General features: G+C 40.6%; 1 protein-coding gene across 1 annotated transcript in view; it reads left to right on the top strand.

The window, feature by feature from the left end:
• LOC128869411 (calsyntenin-1) overlaps window positions 1–1,568 on the top strand; it is a 60,814-nt gene extending 59,246 nt beyond the window's left edge. The window contains exon 11 of the mRNA XM_054111962.1: window positions 1,058–1,568. Within this exon, the coding sequence (XP_053967937.1) occupies window positions 1,058–1,134 (77 nt within the window). The 3' untranslated portion in view covers window positions 1,135–1,568. The remainder of the gene's footprint in view (window positions 1–1,057) is intronic.
• The last annotated feature ends 15,664 nt before the right edge of the window (window positions 1,569–17,232 follow it).

The raw sequence follows: 17,232 nt of genomic DNA, 5'->3' as shown, positions 1-17,232 counted from the left end.
ATAAAAAGCTTTCTCTGCAAGTTGTTGCAAGTGAAGTTTTTTTTCTTCGGTATCCTGCTGAGTCCTAGCATATTGGGCAACATGGATGTGCACACCCCAAGTCGGAGGAAATGATCGCCTTCAACACTAGTGTACTCCAACAAGTATGGAATCGGTCAGCAAGACCGAATATGACTAGGCACTCAAAAACAATTCCCGTGATTCGTTGTGATACCAATGTTTATATAAAGGGTGGTTAAGTTTCAGGGACCGGTGTTGATTTTGAAAAAAAAAAAAATTTTTTTTTTGAAATTATTGTCATTTCTCTTTATTATGATAATATTGGTATGGCTCAATTACGTATGGAACAAAATATCAGCCAAATGGCCGCCCCGGCCTCGACGGCACACCTCCATCCGATGGTCCGAGGTTCTATGCCGTTAATATGCCGAATTATCTCTTATTTAGCTCTTGAATTGTTGCTGGCTTATCGACGTACACCTCTTCTTTCAAATAACCCCAAAGAAAGAAGTCCAACCGTGTCAAATCACATGATCTTGGCGGCCAATTGACATCGCCGCGGCGTGAGATTATTCGACCATCAAATTTTTCACGCAAAAGAGCCATTGTTTCGTTAGCTGTGTGACAAGTGGCACCGACCTGTTGAAACCACATATCGTCCACATCCATATCTTCCAATGCGGGCCATAAAAAGTTCGTTATCATCTCATAATAGCGAACACTATTCATTGTAACTGCGTGACCGGCCTCATTTTGGAAAAAATACGGCCCAATGATGCCGCCGGCCCATAAACCGCACCAAACAGTCACTCTTTGTGGGTGCATTTGTTTTTCGGCAATCACTCTTGGATTATCATTCGCCCAAATGCGGCAATTCTCCTTATTGACGAATCCACTGAGATGAAAATGTACCTCATCACTGAAGATGATTTTCTTCGTTTAGGTGTGGTTCGCATTCAACATCGGCTCTTGAAATTGAACCACCCTTTATAACAAAATTTTGTTAAAACAGAATACCTTTTATTTAGAAGTAATTGTTTTTTGTTTTGTTTTTCAGTGGTAAAAGGTCCATTTGCAAATGTCAGCCAATTGGAGTGGGATAATTCTAACATGTTTACCTCGGTTGTTAACTAAAACCAGCATGAAATATGGTTGGTTCGCATGCATAAAAGTTTAGCCATATAAAGACCACAAAAAGCCAATAAAATTAAAACCACATGGCTACTGCACACTTTCGTAGGCTACAAAATACTACAATGATGCTTTAAGAAATCATGGTGACAGCTTGGTTATAAACATTGTATACACACACATTAATGTATAATGCTATTTCATATTAATTTATGATGTAAAAGCTGCACAGTAAATTAAAAAATGAGTGAAATTGCGGCTTGTAAAATGTATGCAAATATAAATATAAACACATGTATGTTATGTATGTATTTGTAAGTGTAAAAGAAGCCTACAAAAATCACTAAAGCAACACAAAAATATTTGTTTATGATAATTATGTCATATATTAATTTTGCTTCAATTAAATGCCTAATAAAGCGTATTAACTTCTAAGAGGAACAGTGGTTTCGACAGCAAGAGAAACTTACAGAATCAGTAAATACACATCCCCATATAGAAGCAAAGAAGTAAACATGATAAATTGATGCCGTCATCTAAGGCAACTATTGTATCCCTACTGCAAGTAATAATAAGGTAAAGCATTAAGCAAAGAAATATGCCGTTGGATGTCTCCCATAAAGCATAGGGTAAGTAACACCTTGCCCGTTAGCTTATGATCCCAATTTTGTTTTTTCTTTTGTTTTTTACCAAAAGTCATACAGGGCTTCGGTGATTTGGGGAAAAAATCGCATATTCCAGACGGCGAGAATTAGGAAAGGATTTTCAAATCACAACGAGGAATGCACCGTAGAGTGGTATAAGCGTTACCAACAGCACAGAATGCCGTATACTAAATGTTATCGTAGACGTAGTTAGTGTTGAATAGCTTACAGATGTCTGTTCAGAGCGGTTAAATTATCAATCATTGTCCTTAATCTCATCTAGCGGGGGACCCAGGTAATGGCTGTTCGGACAGATGGGAACAGCGAAAGGAGCTATTAGATGAGTCGGTTTAAATGGGCAAGTGAAGGTGTAGTTAGCGTCATGCACTTCGGACATATTGCTCGAAGAACATCTTAACTAAACAAAGCACAAAAAAAAAAAATTGAGATAAGTGCAAAAATGGATTTCAGCTTTGTGTAAAATACGCATGACGCTATCTATTAACAATACCTCAAAAGAAAAGGTGCATTTACTTACCCTAGTCAATTGAAAATTTTAAGATTGGTGTTCTCGAATTTTCGACTTGTTCAGTTATTTCCAGCTAACCAGCGATATGTGGGGTATATTATGTTACTTCTACATAAGTAGTAGTTAAACCTTCCACTAGAGCACTGTTGCGGTAATCCCTATCAGAAACTGCTTGCGAAGCATGGTCTATTACTCCTTTACGGGGAGCATCTATGCCTCATTATGAATATGGTGGTCAGGCGACATCCCAAGACATCCTGTCGCTTTTCCGAGTGTACTGTTTGGCAGGCTTGTAGCTTTGCTAGCAAATGCTGCGGGCTAGCGACTTGAGGACATTTTTGCGGTTTTTGAATTAAATGGAGAATTGACTTAAATAGGAATTGGTGTGTTGGAAGATATTACATTTACCTCAGAGAACAAGCCATCAGTGTCATTGTTGGAAACCAATAGGTAGCAAACATCAGCGTATGAGATCAACTAAATCTCTCTGGTGGTTGTGGAGGCCACCTTATGCCACAGCCTGCCTTATCCTCCTTTATGTGGATGCTCGACCTCAAAATGCTACTGAAGATTGGTGACCACGCCGAGTTCACCGAACATCTCCTCAAGCTGTTTTAGCAGCAACATGCTTACTCTGTCACAACCAATGAAGAAAGCCATAGTCACCTGAACTTCATCGCTTGAAAGTGGTGCAGTGTTGATTGGAAGGTTGTGCATCCTTCTGATTGCGCGACGTAGGTTACTATCCACCGGACGATGCAGTATAAAATGTCGGCTGGAAAGGTTCGCTCATTTCTTAATATTCACAACAAATATGTATACGAAATTTTTATTTCTGCCGATTTTTCAAGAAACAAAATTTGTGCTGCAAATAACAGCAAGTCTGCTGTATGATTGGTTCCCATGTTCTCACGACAGCCTGGTCTATGTTACTGAAACAATTTGGATTTACATGCAGCCAAGGACTGTAACTCCAGCAGCATTCAGCAATAGCGATAACAGGTATCAAGGAAAAAAATTTGCCAACAAGGATGGGACTCTTAAGTATTGGCATATGTAAACTAACATTAAAAAATAATTATATATGTACAGTGATCACACAATTCGTACACCCTGCGAAGTACGTAAAAAAAGTTTATCTTTGCGCAAAATATTTGCTGTGGCAATACATTTCTCTTGGGTCACTGTAAAAATGTTACATTCCTAATGAATTGCCGCAAGCAAAACTTCCGTTATTTCAACTCACACTTAAGGGTTCCAAGGAAAGCAGGCAGACGTAGCAAAATGGTGCGAAACATTTATTCGTTATTCAAAATCCAATTCGCCTTTCTTACCGAGCGGACGTGTGTGAAGTGGCTCCGGGAAGAATCTAAAAGAATCACGCATTGCGGGCGCGCCAAAAGCGAAAAACGCCACAAAAAATAGCAGCTCTCGCAGCTGCTATCGGGTCGCAAAAACCAGCTATCTCCATAGCGCTGTGAAGGCAAATTTGTTAAATTTTGATTGAAATAGTAAAGGATCACGACACTTTTTTGTTCGTTTTATTATAGCCAAAAACACTCAAAAAACTAAAAGGGAAAGCGTACTCACAACCAAATTTAACACTATAGCTGTTTCACGTTGCTGAAAAGCAGCTGACATTCGAAAACAGTGTTGTAAAACGTAAATTTACTTTACACACTACATTAAACTTATAAAGGCATGTACGCAGCTCAGTCGCCAATCAAACAAAAGTTTGCGCAAACAAGCGATCAAACATGCAGACAACAAAAATCTTGGAGCTCTCAGTATGAGTCACCAACAACCAAAGATAAATCGACCTCTCCGAAAGGTATCACAAATAACTTAAAAAACATGAATAAAGGTGCTACGCCTGCAAAGCGCGGGAGATCTAGTCCAGGTAAATATACACCTAATAAAACAAAACAATCAAAGCTTGATAACTACTGGCTAGCAACGCCATCTGCAAGCAACTCAAATCGATTCGCAGTACTCGACCAAGAGGAAATCAATCGTAGTACCCCCCCCACCTCAAACACGCAAGGAACCTAGGCCCCCACCGATATTGGTATCTGGAGTGAGCAACATCCAGTAACTTCAAGACCTACTCTTAAATGTTGCCGTAGATGGCTTCGTATTAAAAATTACTGGAGGAAGTGAGGTTAAAATCCAACCGCAGTCAGCAAAACAATACACTGCAATAACTGCGGCCCTAGCGGAAAAGAAAACTGAGTTCCATACATATAAATTAAAACAAGAACGTAACTTTAATATAGTCCTTAAAGGTATGCATTCATCGACACCCACAGACGACATTCGTGAAGCAATAGAAAACCTCGGCCACCAAGTGGTAAATATTTGCAATATGCGTCAATGGAAAACAAAAAAACCGCTTCCAATGTTCTACATTAGCCTCAAAGCAGGCAACAAAAATAAAGAGTTATATGCGTGCGATAATCTGCTTTATACAAAAATTAAATTTGAAGCACCAAGAAAACGGCGCGAAATTCCACAATGCACAAGATGTCAACGCTACGGGCATACAAAGCACTTTTGCAATCGTAGTCCAAGATGCGTTAAATGCGTTGGTAATCACTTAACCATTGACTGTCCAAAAAGGGGTATTTCAAAGGAAGTTAAATGCGTGCTATGTGATGGTAACCATCCCGCTAATTACAAGGGTTGCACTATTTACAAAGACCTGCAACGAAGAACGTACCCAACGCTGCGAAAAAAAGAGCTGTCAAATGTTGTGCCTAACTCCGAAATCTCGCAACCCGCAATAACAAAAAACACGCTGTCCTACGCGGAAGCTCTGAAAATCAATAATCGAGCACAAGAAAAACCACAACCAACTACTGAAAAAGGTACTGTTCAGAAAGAAACTAATAATGAAATAGAAGAACTGAAAAGAATGGTCAGAACTCTAGTCGAACAGATGGGTAATGTACTCAATCTGCTTATAGCCATGCTTCCGAATGTTCCAAAATGAATAGGCCGCTGCTGCTTGCAATTTGGAATGCCAATGGGCTCATCCAACATCGCTATGAAGTGGAAGTATTTCTAGCAGATAAAAATATTGACATAATGTTAATATCTGAAAAACACTTGACAGGCAAATGTTACGTAAAAATTCCAAAATATGATTTATACCACACAAATCATTCTGCTGGTACAGCAAGAGGAGGCACAGCCATCTTAATCAAAAATAATATTGCGCATATGGTTCATGGAAACACTAAAAATTACAATCTACAGTCGACTGCTATAACAGTCACAGATGGACAGAGCTCTCTTGTGATTGCTTCTGCGTACTGCACTCCAAATCAATCAATAAAAAGCGTTGAATACCAAAGGTATTTCAAATCGTTGGGACCTAGATTTATAGCAGGTGGCGACTACAATGCGAAACATCCGCAATGGGGCTCACGCTTAATAACTCCAAGAGGGCACGAACTCCTCAAAGCAATGTAGGTCAATAAATTATTCCACGTCTCAACAGGACAACCAACTTACTGGCATAGTGACCCAAATAAAACACCGGATCTTATAGATTTTTGCATATGCAAAGGTGTATCTAAAAATCAGGTCTCCATAGACACATGTCTAGATCTCTCATCAGACCACTCACCTTTGCTGTTAACAATAAACTCTTGTTTTCAAAAAAAGGAAATGACACCAAAGCTACACAATAAAATGACAAACTGGGAATACTTTAAAGAACTAGTCGAAGATACACTGTGCCTAAATATTCCACTAAAATATCCAACTCTGATCTGGACACGGCCGTTGAGATTTTCAACAACTGCATTCAAAGAGCTGCGTGGACCGCTACGCCGGAAATTAAGCACACTCACGCTGAAGCGCACATTAACGACCACGTCAAAATTTTAATATCAGAAAAACGCAAGCTTCGGCGCATATGGCAAAGCACCAGAAACAGGAACGACAAAAAAAACTAAATAAGCTGACAAAACAATTAAAAAACACTATAAGAGACGCAAAAAACTCAGAACTGCATTAATACTTATCCAACTTGTCACCTACGGAAGCTACTGACTACTCACTCTGGAAGGCAACGAAAAAGATCTCACAACCAACGCCTCACAACGCAGCGATAAAAACGTGTAATGGAGATTGGGCAAAAACTGATAAACAAAAAGCAATAGAGTTTGCCTAACATCTATCAAATGTTTTCCAACCATTTCCGAGTCAAAGTGCGGAGGCAGACTCAGAAGTTAACGAATTTCTCTCAGCTCCGTTTCAAATGGATTTTCCGACTGTACGATTTACCTGGAAAGAAGTTAGATACGCAGCAACCAAAACTCTCAAAACCAAAAAGGCGCCAGGTTACGATCTAATAACTAGTAAGGTTTTAAAAGAACTGCCCAAATGTGGATACAAATTCCTCACCATTATATTTAACGCGATGATAAAACAAGAGTATTTCCCAACTCAATGGAAAGTTGCTGAAATCATCCTTATACAAAAGCCAGGGAAGACCCCGAGCGTGGTATCCAATTACAGGCCAATAAGTCTATTGCCTGTTGTCTCCAAGCTCTTCGAAAAGCTGCTTTTAAAAAGGATAAATCCAATAATTGCGCAAAGAAATCTCATTCCAGCCCACCAATTTGGTTTTCGTAAGTATCACTCCACCATAGAGCAAGTTAATTGTGTGTATGATTTCGCTAGACAAGCACTTGAAAGGCGGCAATTCTGTACAGCGGCATTCTTAGATATAACGCAAGCCTTCGATAAAGTCTGGCATGAAGGCCTGCTATACAAGCTTAAGCAGGGCTTACCGCACAACTGTTATATGCTCATAAAATCATATTTGCAAAATAGACATTTTCTTGTTAAAGTAAACAATGAAACCACTAACCTTCACGCAATCAGAGCAGGTGTACCACAAGGAAGTGTTCTAGGCCCCATCTTGTACACTTTGTTCACGGCAGATCTTCCACTATCAAAGAACACATATACAGCCACGTATGCAGATGATACTGTCGTCATGGCCAGGAGTACCCTTCCCTCAATTGCTTCTGATTACCTACAAGAAAACCTTAACAGTGTTAGCGGCTGGATGAAAAAATGGCGCATAAAAGCTAACGAAAGCAAATCGACGCAGATAAGATTCACTTTTCGAAATGGCTCATGTCCTGCCGTATCTCTTAACAGCGTTCCAATACCACAAACAGATAATGCCAAATATTTAGGTATTCTATTAGACCGGCGTCTTACTTGGCGATCGCATATATTTTTAAAGCGAAAGCAACTTGGACTGAAATTGCGATCACTACACTGGTTAATCGGCTACAATTCAGCACTTACACTAGACAATAAGGTGCTTATCTACAAAGCTATTCTGAAACCGATATGGACGTATGGCGTTCAATTATGGGACTCAGCAGCAAAATCAAATCTAGAAATCAGGCAAAGATTTCAGTCAAAGGTGCTCCGCATGTGTGCCAATGCGCCATGGTTTGTACGAAACGAGATATTGCACCGCGACCTAAAAGTTACGACAGTTCTCGAAGAAATAAACAACCTCAGCCAGAGATACAACAACCGACTTGCCACTCATCCGAATAATCGAGCAAATAACCTTTCCAAGATAAGCTACTCCTCAAGATTAAAAAAATGTCAGCCTAACGATTTAATGCAAAGATTTAAACCGTAATATACGTAAATGCAAAAGTTGTAAAATTGTATAATATATGTATATGTTATATGTTGTTCATTATTAAGTAACGAATTCCACTGGGAATTCTTACTCTAAGCTATTCTTATTTAAATTGTAGGTAAAAATAGTACTTATTGTTATTGTTATGACAGATTGTATGGAATAAATGGAGTTCGAAAAAAAAAAAAAAACTTTCAGATCATAATATTGTTGCTGCAATAGTAACAGTAAAAATCGTTTGTGTTTGATTGGTTTGTCTTAGTTTTTATCGACGACTCAGTTTCAATTGCGCGTAATAACTCGATTGAAAATGGAGGGACCTACAGTTTCAAGCCGACTCCGAATGGCAGATATTTTTCATGATGAGCTTTTTCATGGCAGAAATACTCTCGGATGTTTGCCATTGCCTGCCGAGGGGCGACCGCGATTAGAAAGAACGTTTTCTTTTTTTTGTTTTTCACCGAGATTCAAATCAACGAACCTGCATTCCGAATTGTAGTCACGCACTAACCCATTCGGCTACGGCGATCGCCATTAGAAATGCCTAAAATTCTTATTAAATTGTACTTGGGAAACAAGTCTCTGCGTGAAATCGGCAAAACAATTGGCAAATCGCATTCCATGGTGCAAAGTGTTATTGCTAATAATACTGGCAAATTGATAGCTAATCACCATTAAGCTAGAAGGCGAAAAATATTGACTAACTGCACGTGAGGAACGCAACATAGTAGCATTAAACGCGCAAAATCCAAAAATAGTCCCACAATATCACGCCGAAATATTCAAGAGTATTTGCATAAAACAGTAAGCCGACAAACAGTTCGTAATTGCCTGCATAACGCTGGTTATCATAATAGAGTGGAGACAGAAATAAGAGATTGGAGTTCGCCAAACGCTATATAAATGATTTCCCAGATTCTTTTTGGGAAGACGTCATATTCAGTGATGAGTAGAAATGTTTTCGGTTCCGAGGGCCCTCCAAAAGTTGGGCGAAAAGGAAATTCAGAACTGAATGAAAAAAATCTACTAAAGCTTACCGTGAAGGAAAAATGGTTTTTATTGATGATAAAATAGACAAACATCTGTATTTAAACATTTTGAAGAATAATTTGTATGATAGTGCCGCTAATGTTGGAGTGCCACCAGACGGTTGCACAAACTGCCGTACAACAGTGCACCGCTTACTTTCACCAGCGACGAGGTTCAGGGGGCCATCAAACACATGAAACCATCAAAAGCCATTGGCCCTGACGGACTAAACATGCTGATGTTGAAAAAGCTCGGTCCACTGGGAGTAGAATTTCTCACCAAGGTCTTCAATCTGTTTGTGGACCGGTAGCTCGCAAAGGCAATTCTGGTAGCTCGCGCTGCTCACGTTGCAAAAAATCCAAAAGTCTGAAAATCATACCAGTATTAGCAAATTTCGGAAATTTTCATAATAAATAGATAAACAGCGGCAACACTGCGGTAAGCGATCTCGCGCCGACAAACACGACGCGAAGTCGCGTCTCCGTTCTAGGATCGGCTGGAACCGATTAGCGTGTTCGAGAATTTTTTGGCTTTATATATATGTAATGCACGTCGACATTGCGCTCATTTTAATACTGAACGGCATTATCAACGTTCTGCGTGCAGCGGTTGGGTTAGAGTTCGAAACATTATGGCAAGCAGTAGTAAGAAGGCGAAGACATACCATTTCCATTCGGAATGGGAAGAACAATACTTCTTCACAGAAGTTAAAGGCAAAAGTGTTTGTTTGTTATGTAATACATCTGTGTCAGTTCCTAAAAAAGGAAATATTGAGAGGCATCATAAAACTGTACATTCGAATTTTGAGAAGGCATTCCCGTTAAATTCTGCCACCAGAAAAGAAAAACTGAAACATTTAAAAATCCAGTTAATTGGACAACAGTCAATATTTTTGAAAACAATCGACAAAAATAAGGCTGCAACTGAAGCATCTTATCGTGTTTCCCAGATAATTGCACAAAAGAAAAAACCTTATGAAGACGGGGAAATCATAAAACAAGCATTTTTGGAAGCTGCAGATTCTTTATTCGCCAACTTTAGAAACAAAGACGAAATAGTGTCTGCTATAAAATCTATGCAACTTTCTGCTAAAAAAATGATGAGGCGAGTAGAAGTAATGAGCAATGATATTTTTTTACAATTAAGAAGTGACTTAGATAACTGTATTTATTTTTCACTGCAACTGGATGAATCAACAGATGTAGTTGACACCTCACAGATGGCCATATTTGTCAGGATGGCTTTTAGTGATTTTACAATTAAAGAAGATCTTTTGAAGTTTATTCCACTCAAAGGACATACTACTGGGCTAGAGCTGTTTTCTCATTTAAAAAATCTCATCTCTTCTGAGAAAATTCCAATATCAAAAATGGTAGGCCTGACAGCTGACGGTGCTCCAGCTATGGTGGGTTGTGATAAGGGGCTCGTGGCGCTATGTCATAAGGATGAAAGTTTTCCACAATTTCTCAGTTACCACTGTATTATACATCAGCAAGCATTATGTGGAAATTTTCTAAACTTGAACAACGTTATGAAACTGGTGGTGAAAATTGTGAACAAGATTAGAGCTCAAGCGTTACAAAGAAGATTATTTAAAACCTTGGCTGATGAAATTGACTGTCAATACGGAGAGCTACTTCTTCACTCTGAAGTGCGATGGTTAAGCAGAGGACGAGTGCTCAAACGTTTCGATGATGTCCTGCCTGCTATACTCCAATTTTTCAAAAAAACGCGATGAACCGATTCCTGAACTGGAAAATTCGACTTGGCTCAGAGATTTTGGTTTTCTTGTGGACATTACAGAGAAATTAAATGAGCTTAACTTGCAGCTTCAAGGCAGGGATAAAGAATTAGCGGAAATGATTTCTGATATAAATGCATTTATTACAAAACTTGAATTTTGGGAACAAAACCTAAAAAACCGCGATACTAAGCATTTTCCTATTCTTTCCGAAAAGATATCCAAAAATCTATTAGAGCCCTATGACAGTAAATATCATATGGAAATAGTTTCTAACTTGAAGGAAAACTTCAAAAATCGTTTCAAGGATTTCAGCAAAATTGCTTTAGTGACGCAATTTGTTGTTTCACCCTTCATGGACATTGATATACAACAGTTTGCAACTTGTGTTATGAACAACTTTGGCGAAGACATTGCTGTGACAGAAATGGAACTGATTGCTTTTCAAAGTGACTTGACTTTAAAATCTTTTGGTTCAAATACAAAATGTATATGGACTTTAGTAAGTAAAGATAAGTATTCAGTTTTATGTCGTGTTGCGTTGAAAGTGAAAGCGTTATTCAGTTCAACTTATTTGTGTGAATCTTCTTTTTCCAATATGAAATTTATTAAAAATAAATACCGCAATCGGCTTACAGATATACATTTGGATAACTGTATTCGAATGGCTGTGTCAAATTATACTGCAAATATTAAAAAAATTATCGATGAGTCAGAATGTCAACCTTCTCATTAAATATGCTCTTTTTATCTGCCCATATTTTATTTATATAATAATGTACTATTACTGTTTTGTTGTTTTTTTAAGTCGCTTGTGATTTGCCATATTGACTGCAAAAAATTTTGTTACGATTGATAAGTGTGAACATGGATGTAGTTATGCATAAGTATTAGCACTATAAGTCATAAGTTTATTATATATAGAACGTATATTAGTAAAATAAATACATGTATTGTATGTCGAATATAACTGTGTATTATTTAATTTATGTTGACTTGTGCAAGTAGCTCGCTGTTTATTTCAAAATTTTGAAAGTAGCTCAACACATTGAAAAGGTTGGCGACCACTGGTCTAGTCTGTTATTATGTATTATGTTTTATGACACATGACATGAGAATCCCGTTCGAAAAAGCCTCATATAACTGATTCCTTCAAAATCGCCGAGAGCGGTTACGATTTGTTCTTGTATGACCAACACAATCTTAGTTTTTGCCGATCTCTGTTGGAAACAAACCACTGTCATCTCACTTCTTATGTTAGTAAACCATGTTATTACTTCGAACTCGCTGAGAGCCGATTAGCGGTGGGATGTTGATACCATCTTGGCATTCTGCACATCGTGAACAAATTACGTATGCTGGTGTTGTTGTTGCTTCGAAAACGAAGTGACTGCATATCTTCGTTTACCCATACCGTGTTTGGATGATATCTTCTCCTATGCTTTGAAGGTATTGAAAATAAGTTCCTGGTATGCTTCATGCTAATGAAGAACGACAGTAATATTGAAAATCTGAAAAAATCAATTTAAACTAGGAGTGGCCGAATGTTTATATGAAAAATTATTTTCTTGATTGGTGCGATAACCACTTATGCGATTTTGGCCGAGTTTAACAAAGCGCGACAGTCATTTCTTTCTCGTGCGAACTGGCGACAGTTGGAATGGAGCCGGAGTGTTGGTATTCATTCGGAAAACATGACCCAGTTAACGAATCCGCGTGATCTTTATTCGCTGCGCTATGTCGCTGTCGTTGTAAAGCTCATAGAGCTCATGGTTCTATCGCCTGCGATATTCGCCGTCGCCAACGTGTAGAGGTTAGGTTAGGTTAGCCTGGTTGGAAACAAGCCACGCATAGGCCTTTTGGTCCCTAGCGATACCAGATAGAGACCGACCTCTATGAATATCTAAAGTAGACATCATGTAGGATGTTAGCGCTTTTGGCGAATCTAAGCAGCACTGGGAGATCCGCTTTTGAGACGTTCTCCAGACCCTCAAACAATGGGGCCGGACAAACGCACAGAAGGGGTTCTAAAGTTTCCTCAACATCTACTCTGCATTTGTCCGTGTTAGCAATGCCTATCTTGTACGCATGTGCAGTCAATAGATTATGACCTGTTAGCATACCTATGATAGATCTGCAGTCCTTTCGCGAGAGCGTAAGTACGAATTGAGTCAGTTTTTTGCCTTTAGTTCTACACATGACTTTTGCATGTGGTTAGATTAGTCCACCTAGCTTCCACTCGCCTTCTCATGTAGTCGTCCATTTCATTGTATATAGTATTTAGCGGTTTTGGTATGTCGTTCTCCTGTTCAAATGGTAGTCTAACAGCGCTTTTTGCTATCTCATCTACTATTTCGTTCCCCATAATGCCTTTGTGACCAGGCACCCAATAGGTATACAGCCTATTGTTTGCGGCTAGCCTTTTTATGGCCTCCCTGCTCCGTCGAACATTAATGGATTTAATACAATATGAGCTTATGCCTTTTTTTGCTGCTTGACTGTCCACGTATATATGAATTGTTGAGTTCTTTCTTGTTCTAGTGTAGGCTAGCTCCGCGGCTTTCCCCACAGCAAAAACTTCCGCTTGGAAAATATTGCTGTGGTCTGGCAGCTTGATAGGCTGCCTTATCTCTAGTTTTGAGCAGTACATACCCGCTCCCACTCCATCTGAAGTTTTATACCCGTCTGTATAGATGTGAAAAGTTCTATGGCCAGGCTTCAAGCCTTTGTGCGATCCCTCCTCTTCAATTGTAGTGCGAAACCTTCTCTCCCAACTAAAGTACGGAGTCTGTAGTCTGTGCAACCTCAGCTCCACTTTCCTATTGAGCTGTGACCGAAGGTTCTGTAGGTGAATACTCCAGCAGAAACCAACCTCCTCGTGGATTTCGTTGCCAGGTTTTCCGCCATAAGATCAATAGGTGGCACGCTGAGTATCATTTTCAGCGCCGCCGTTGGAGTGGTTTTCATCGCTCCTGTTATGCACAAAGCAGCGAGTCGTTGAATCCTTTCCACTGGCATTAAGTATGTCAGTTTTCTTGTCGCAGCCCACCATACTAAGGCCCCATACAGCAATATCGGTCTAACTACCGCCGTGTAGCACCAATGCATCAGAGAGGGTGATAGACCCCAAGTAACGCCCAGCATTCTTTTACATGCGTAAAACGCATTACTGGCCTTTTTCACCCTTTCCTCAACATTGCGCTTCCACAGCAATTTACTGTCCAGTATTACTCCGAAGTACCTTGTATGATCTTTGAGAAGTAGTTCGTTGTTGCTGAGCTTCGGGGTTTTCCACGTCGGGACCTTGTACTTCCTGGTAAAAAGTACCATGTCCGTTTTTCCGGCGTTTATCCCTAGCCTTGCGCAAGATGTTCATTGGTGTACCATTTTAAGTGTGTTATTCATCACATTACTGATGGTGTCCAGGTACTTTCCCGTAACTACTATAGCTATATCATCTGCATATGCCACTAGTTTTGGTGCCCCTCCGTCAAATTTCTTTAGCAGTTCGTTTGCTACAAGCAACCATAATAGCGGCGATATTACCCCACCTTGCCGAGTGCCTCTGCCTTCATATTTGGTGATGCTCGTATCGTTCCATTCCGCTCTTATCTTCCTGCTAGTTAATAGCTGCCTTATCCATAGATAAATCGCGGGTTTCACATAAAGTGACTATGCTATTTAAAATAGCATCTTTCGTCACGTTGTTAAAGGCCCCTTATATATCTAGAAATACTCCTAGAGCATACTCCTTACATTCTAACGCTTTTTCTATGTTTATTACAAGTGAGTGAAGTGCAGTTTCAGTAGATCTGCCTTTAGTGTAAGCGTGCTGCGCCTTGGATAATACGTCCGGCGCAATTGTGTCTTTAATGTATGTGTCTAGAATCTAACGTTTTCAGAGGAATGAGGTCAGACTAATGGGCCTGTATTTCTTCGAGTAGAGAGGGTTGCTTTTTCCAGCTTTTGGAATAAACACAACTCTCGCTTCTCTCCACAATACAGGAACATAGGCAAACCTCAAGCATCCTTTGAATATCAATTTTAACCATGGTCCCACAAGATGGCTTACCTTTTGGAGCATGGCTGGGAAGATTCCATCCAGTCCTGGCGATTTATATGGGTCGAAACTTTGTATAGCCCATTCTATCTTATTGGTCTTAATTACATTCGTCGGGATGTCGTGCGCAATATCTCTCCTTGGTTCGAGATCTGTAGTGTCCGCACACCCTGGAAAATGTGTGCGGACCAGGTCTTCTAGAGAGTCCTCACAGCTGTCAGCCCACTCCCCGTTAATTTTTCGTATTGTTCTTGGCATAGACGGATTATTGGATAACAGTTTCCTAAGTCTAGCCACTTCGTTAGTGTCTTCCATACTGCTACAGAAGTCTTTCCAAGATTCCCTCTTGGTTCTACGGATCTCTTTCTTGTATACTTTTAGTAGATCCTTATACTCTTTCCAACAGAGCTCATTGTCAGCAACTGTGGCTAACCTATAGAATTCATGTACCCTACGCCTTTGTGCTCTTAATTCCTTGTTCTACCAAGGAGGCTTCACCTTTTGAAGGCTTTGACGAGAGTAGTTACAAACAACCCCTTTCTCAAGTGCAACGTGTGACTTATATTTCCGAGGTATCATTGGTGTCTTTGATAGTATATCCCTATACAAGGATTTCTAAAGGATATAAGTTTATTTTTTGAGCGGAATATAACCTGAAAGCTTATGTATCTGTGGTGCTTCTGCATCGTATGGCATATAACAAGACCCAAAGAGTAACGTCTCATCCTTGCAGCGCTCCAGCGCCACCACTGTCAGACCGTCTAAAGAGAGATTATGATCAATATAGGAACATATGCATTTTTTTAACCATTATCGCTGTTCTTACCGTATTCTTTGCAATCGGGATGTAGGTGTTGTAGTTAGACCAGAGACTATGTTACCCGATGCTATCCATGGTTCCTGGACTAGAGCCACATCGTAGCCGACTCCCCCAATGTTGAGCAGAAGCTCGGCTGAGGCGTTCTTACTTTTGTGGAGGTTTATCTGAAGGACCTTCAGCATCTGGCCTCAGTACCTTCTCGGGGTATGGAGGCTTCCAGGATCTCTTCTAAACCGAGATCCTTTTCCACCTCCCCCGCAGCGGGCGTGTTGTGATTGTCATCTGCCGGGTTGCGCTTTTTGATGCGAAGGTGCACGCTACCAACTCCCCAAGCCATCCTCCCGAATCACGCGTAAAGCAGGTCCTCTGCCGGCTTGTTGATTTGGATAATGCAGTCTTGGCCTCCATCACGGCACGTCTTTTCTGTCTTTGTAGTAGTCGCAGTGCATTTTCCGGTTTTACCACTCGCGGAATAAAAACCTTTGCTTTCGGTATTGACGGAATGCAGCTGCGATCAACAATTTCTAGTGATGCCCCCTCCCACTGGCCTTGAAGCGTTGTTACTGCTTTCTTTAGCCATGTGAGCGTGGGGTCATCCTTCCGTTTTATAATTTTTACGCCGCTGAACCACCCTGCTCCGCCGAATGCTGGCATGGGTGCGTTCGGCTCTGCGTCCATTTTCGTAAACAGGGTTTCCAGTAGTTTCATTTCCACTACCTTCCACCGTTCCTGCGACATTCGCCCCAGCTGATCACTACGGCCAGTGAGTGCCACTATGAGGTGCCTCTTGGCAATTTGACTGGCCGCTGGCGCTGCTTTCGACGTCGCAGGTCTTTCGTCTCCGTTTTTCGGTTTAGCCATCTCGTGCCTGTGCTTCTGCTTTTTCGATGGCACTGAGGCCTCGCTATCCGCAGAGCGCTGTCTCTTGATGGCTGCCAAATCGGTCACAAACCTTGACCGCGGCCTTGCACCGAGCTTTGGTCTTCAGCTTCTCTTTGCCGGGCTTGATCCTTGGCCTGTTCTTGCTATCCGAAGCAGCACCATTAGACCCAGCCGGAGAACGCAGAAGAGTCTCTTCCTCAGCTGCGTTTGTGCTCCCGATGCTTTCGTGGTCCGAGTCTTCGTGGACAACGGCACCTCCGCGATCCGCGATGAAGAGCGTTATGTGTGTGCCAACGTACAGCGGTCCAAAAATCTTCCGCAGAATCTTTCTCTCAAACACTTCAAGGGACGCCTCCTCGGATTTTGTCCTCGTCCACGCTTCTGTGCCATACGTTAGGACGGGCATGGTGAGAGCCTTGTAGAGTGTTAGTTTTGTTCATCGAAAAAGGACTTTACTATTCAATTGCCTACTTAATCCAAAGTAGTACTTGTTGGCAAGAGAGATTCTACGTTGGATTTCAAGGATTGACATTGTTATCAGTGTTAATGCTGGTTCCTACGTTCCTCGTTTGGTATCAAACGACTTGGAGAGGTCGTTCCCAATTCTGATGGCGCTGCTGGTATTGAACAACGTCATTTTGCATAGCCGTATTAATTTTGCGAGGATACCAAATTCAGACATTGCGACATATAGGTAACTTCTTTTCATACTG

Source organism: Anastrepha ludens, chromosome X (assembly GCF_028408465.1).
Source record: "Anastrepha ludens isolate Willacy chromosome X, idAnaLude1.1, whole genome shotgun sequence".
Lineage (NCBI taxonomy): Eukaryota > Metazoa > Arthropoda > Insecta > Diptera > Tephritidae > Anastrepha > Anastrepha ludens.
This window is presented reverse-complemented; position numbering and strand designations above follow the sequence as displayed.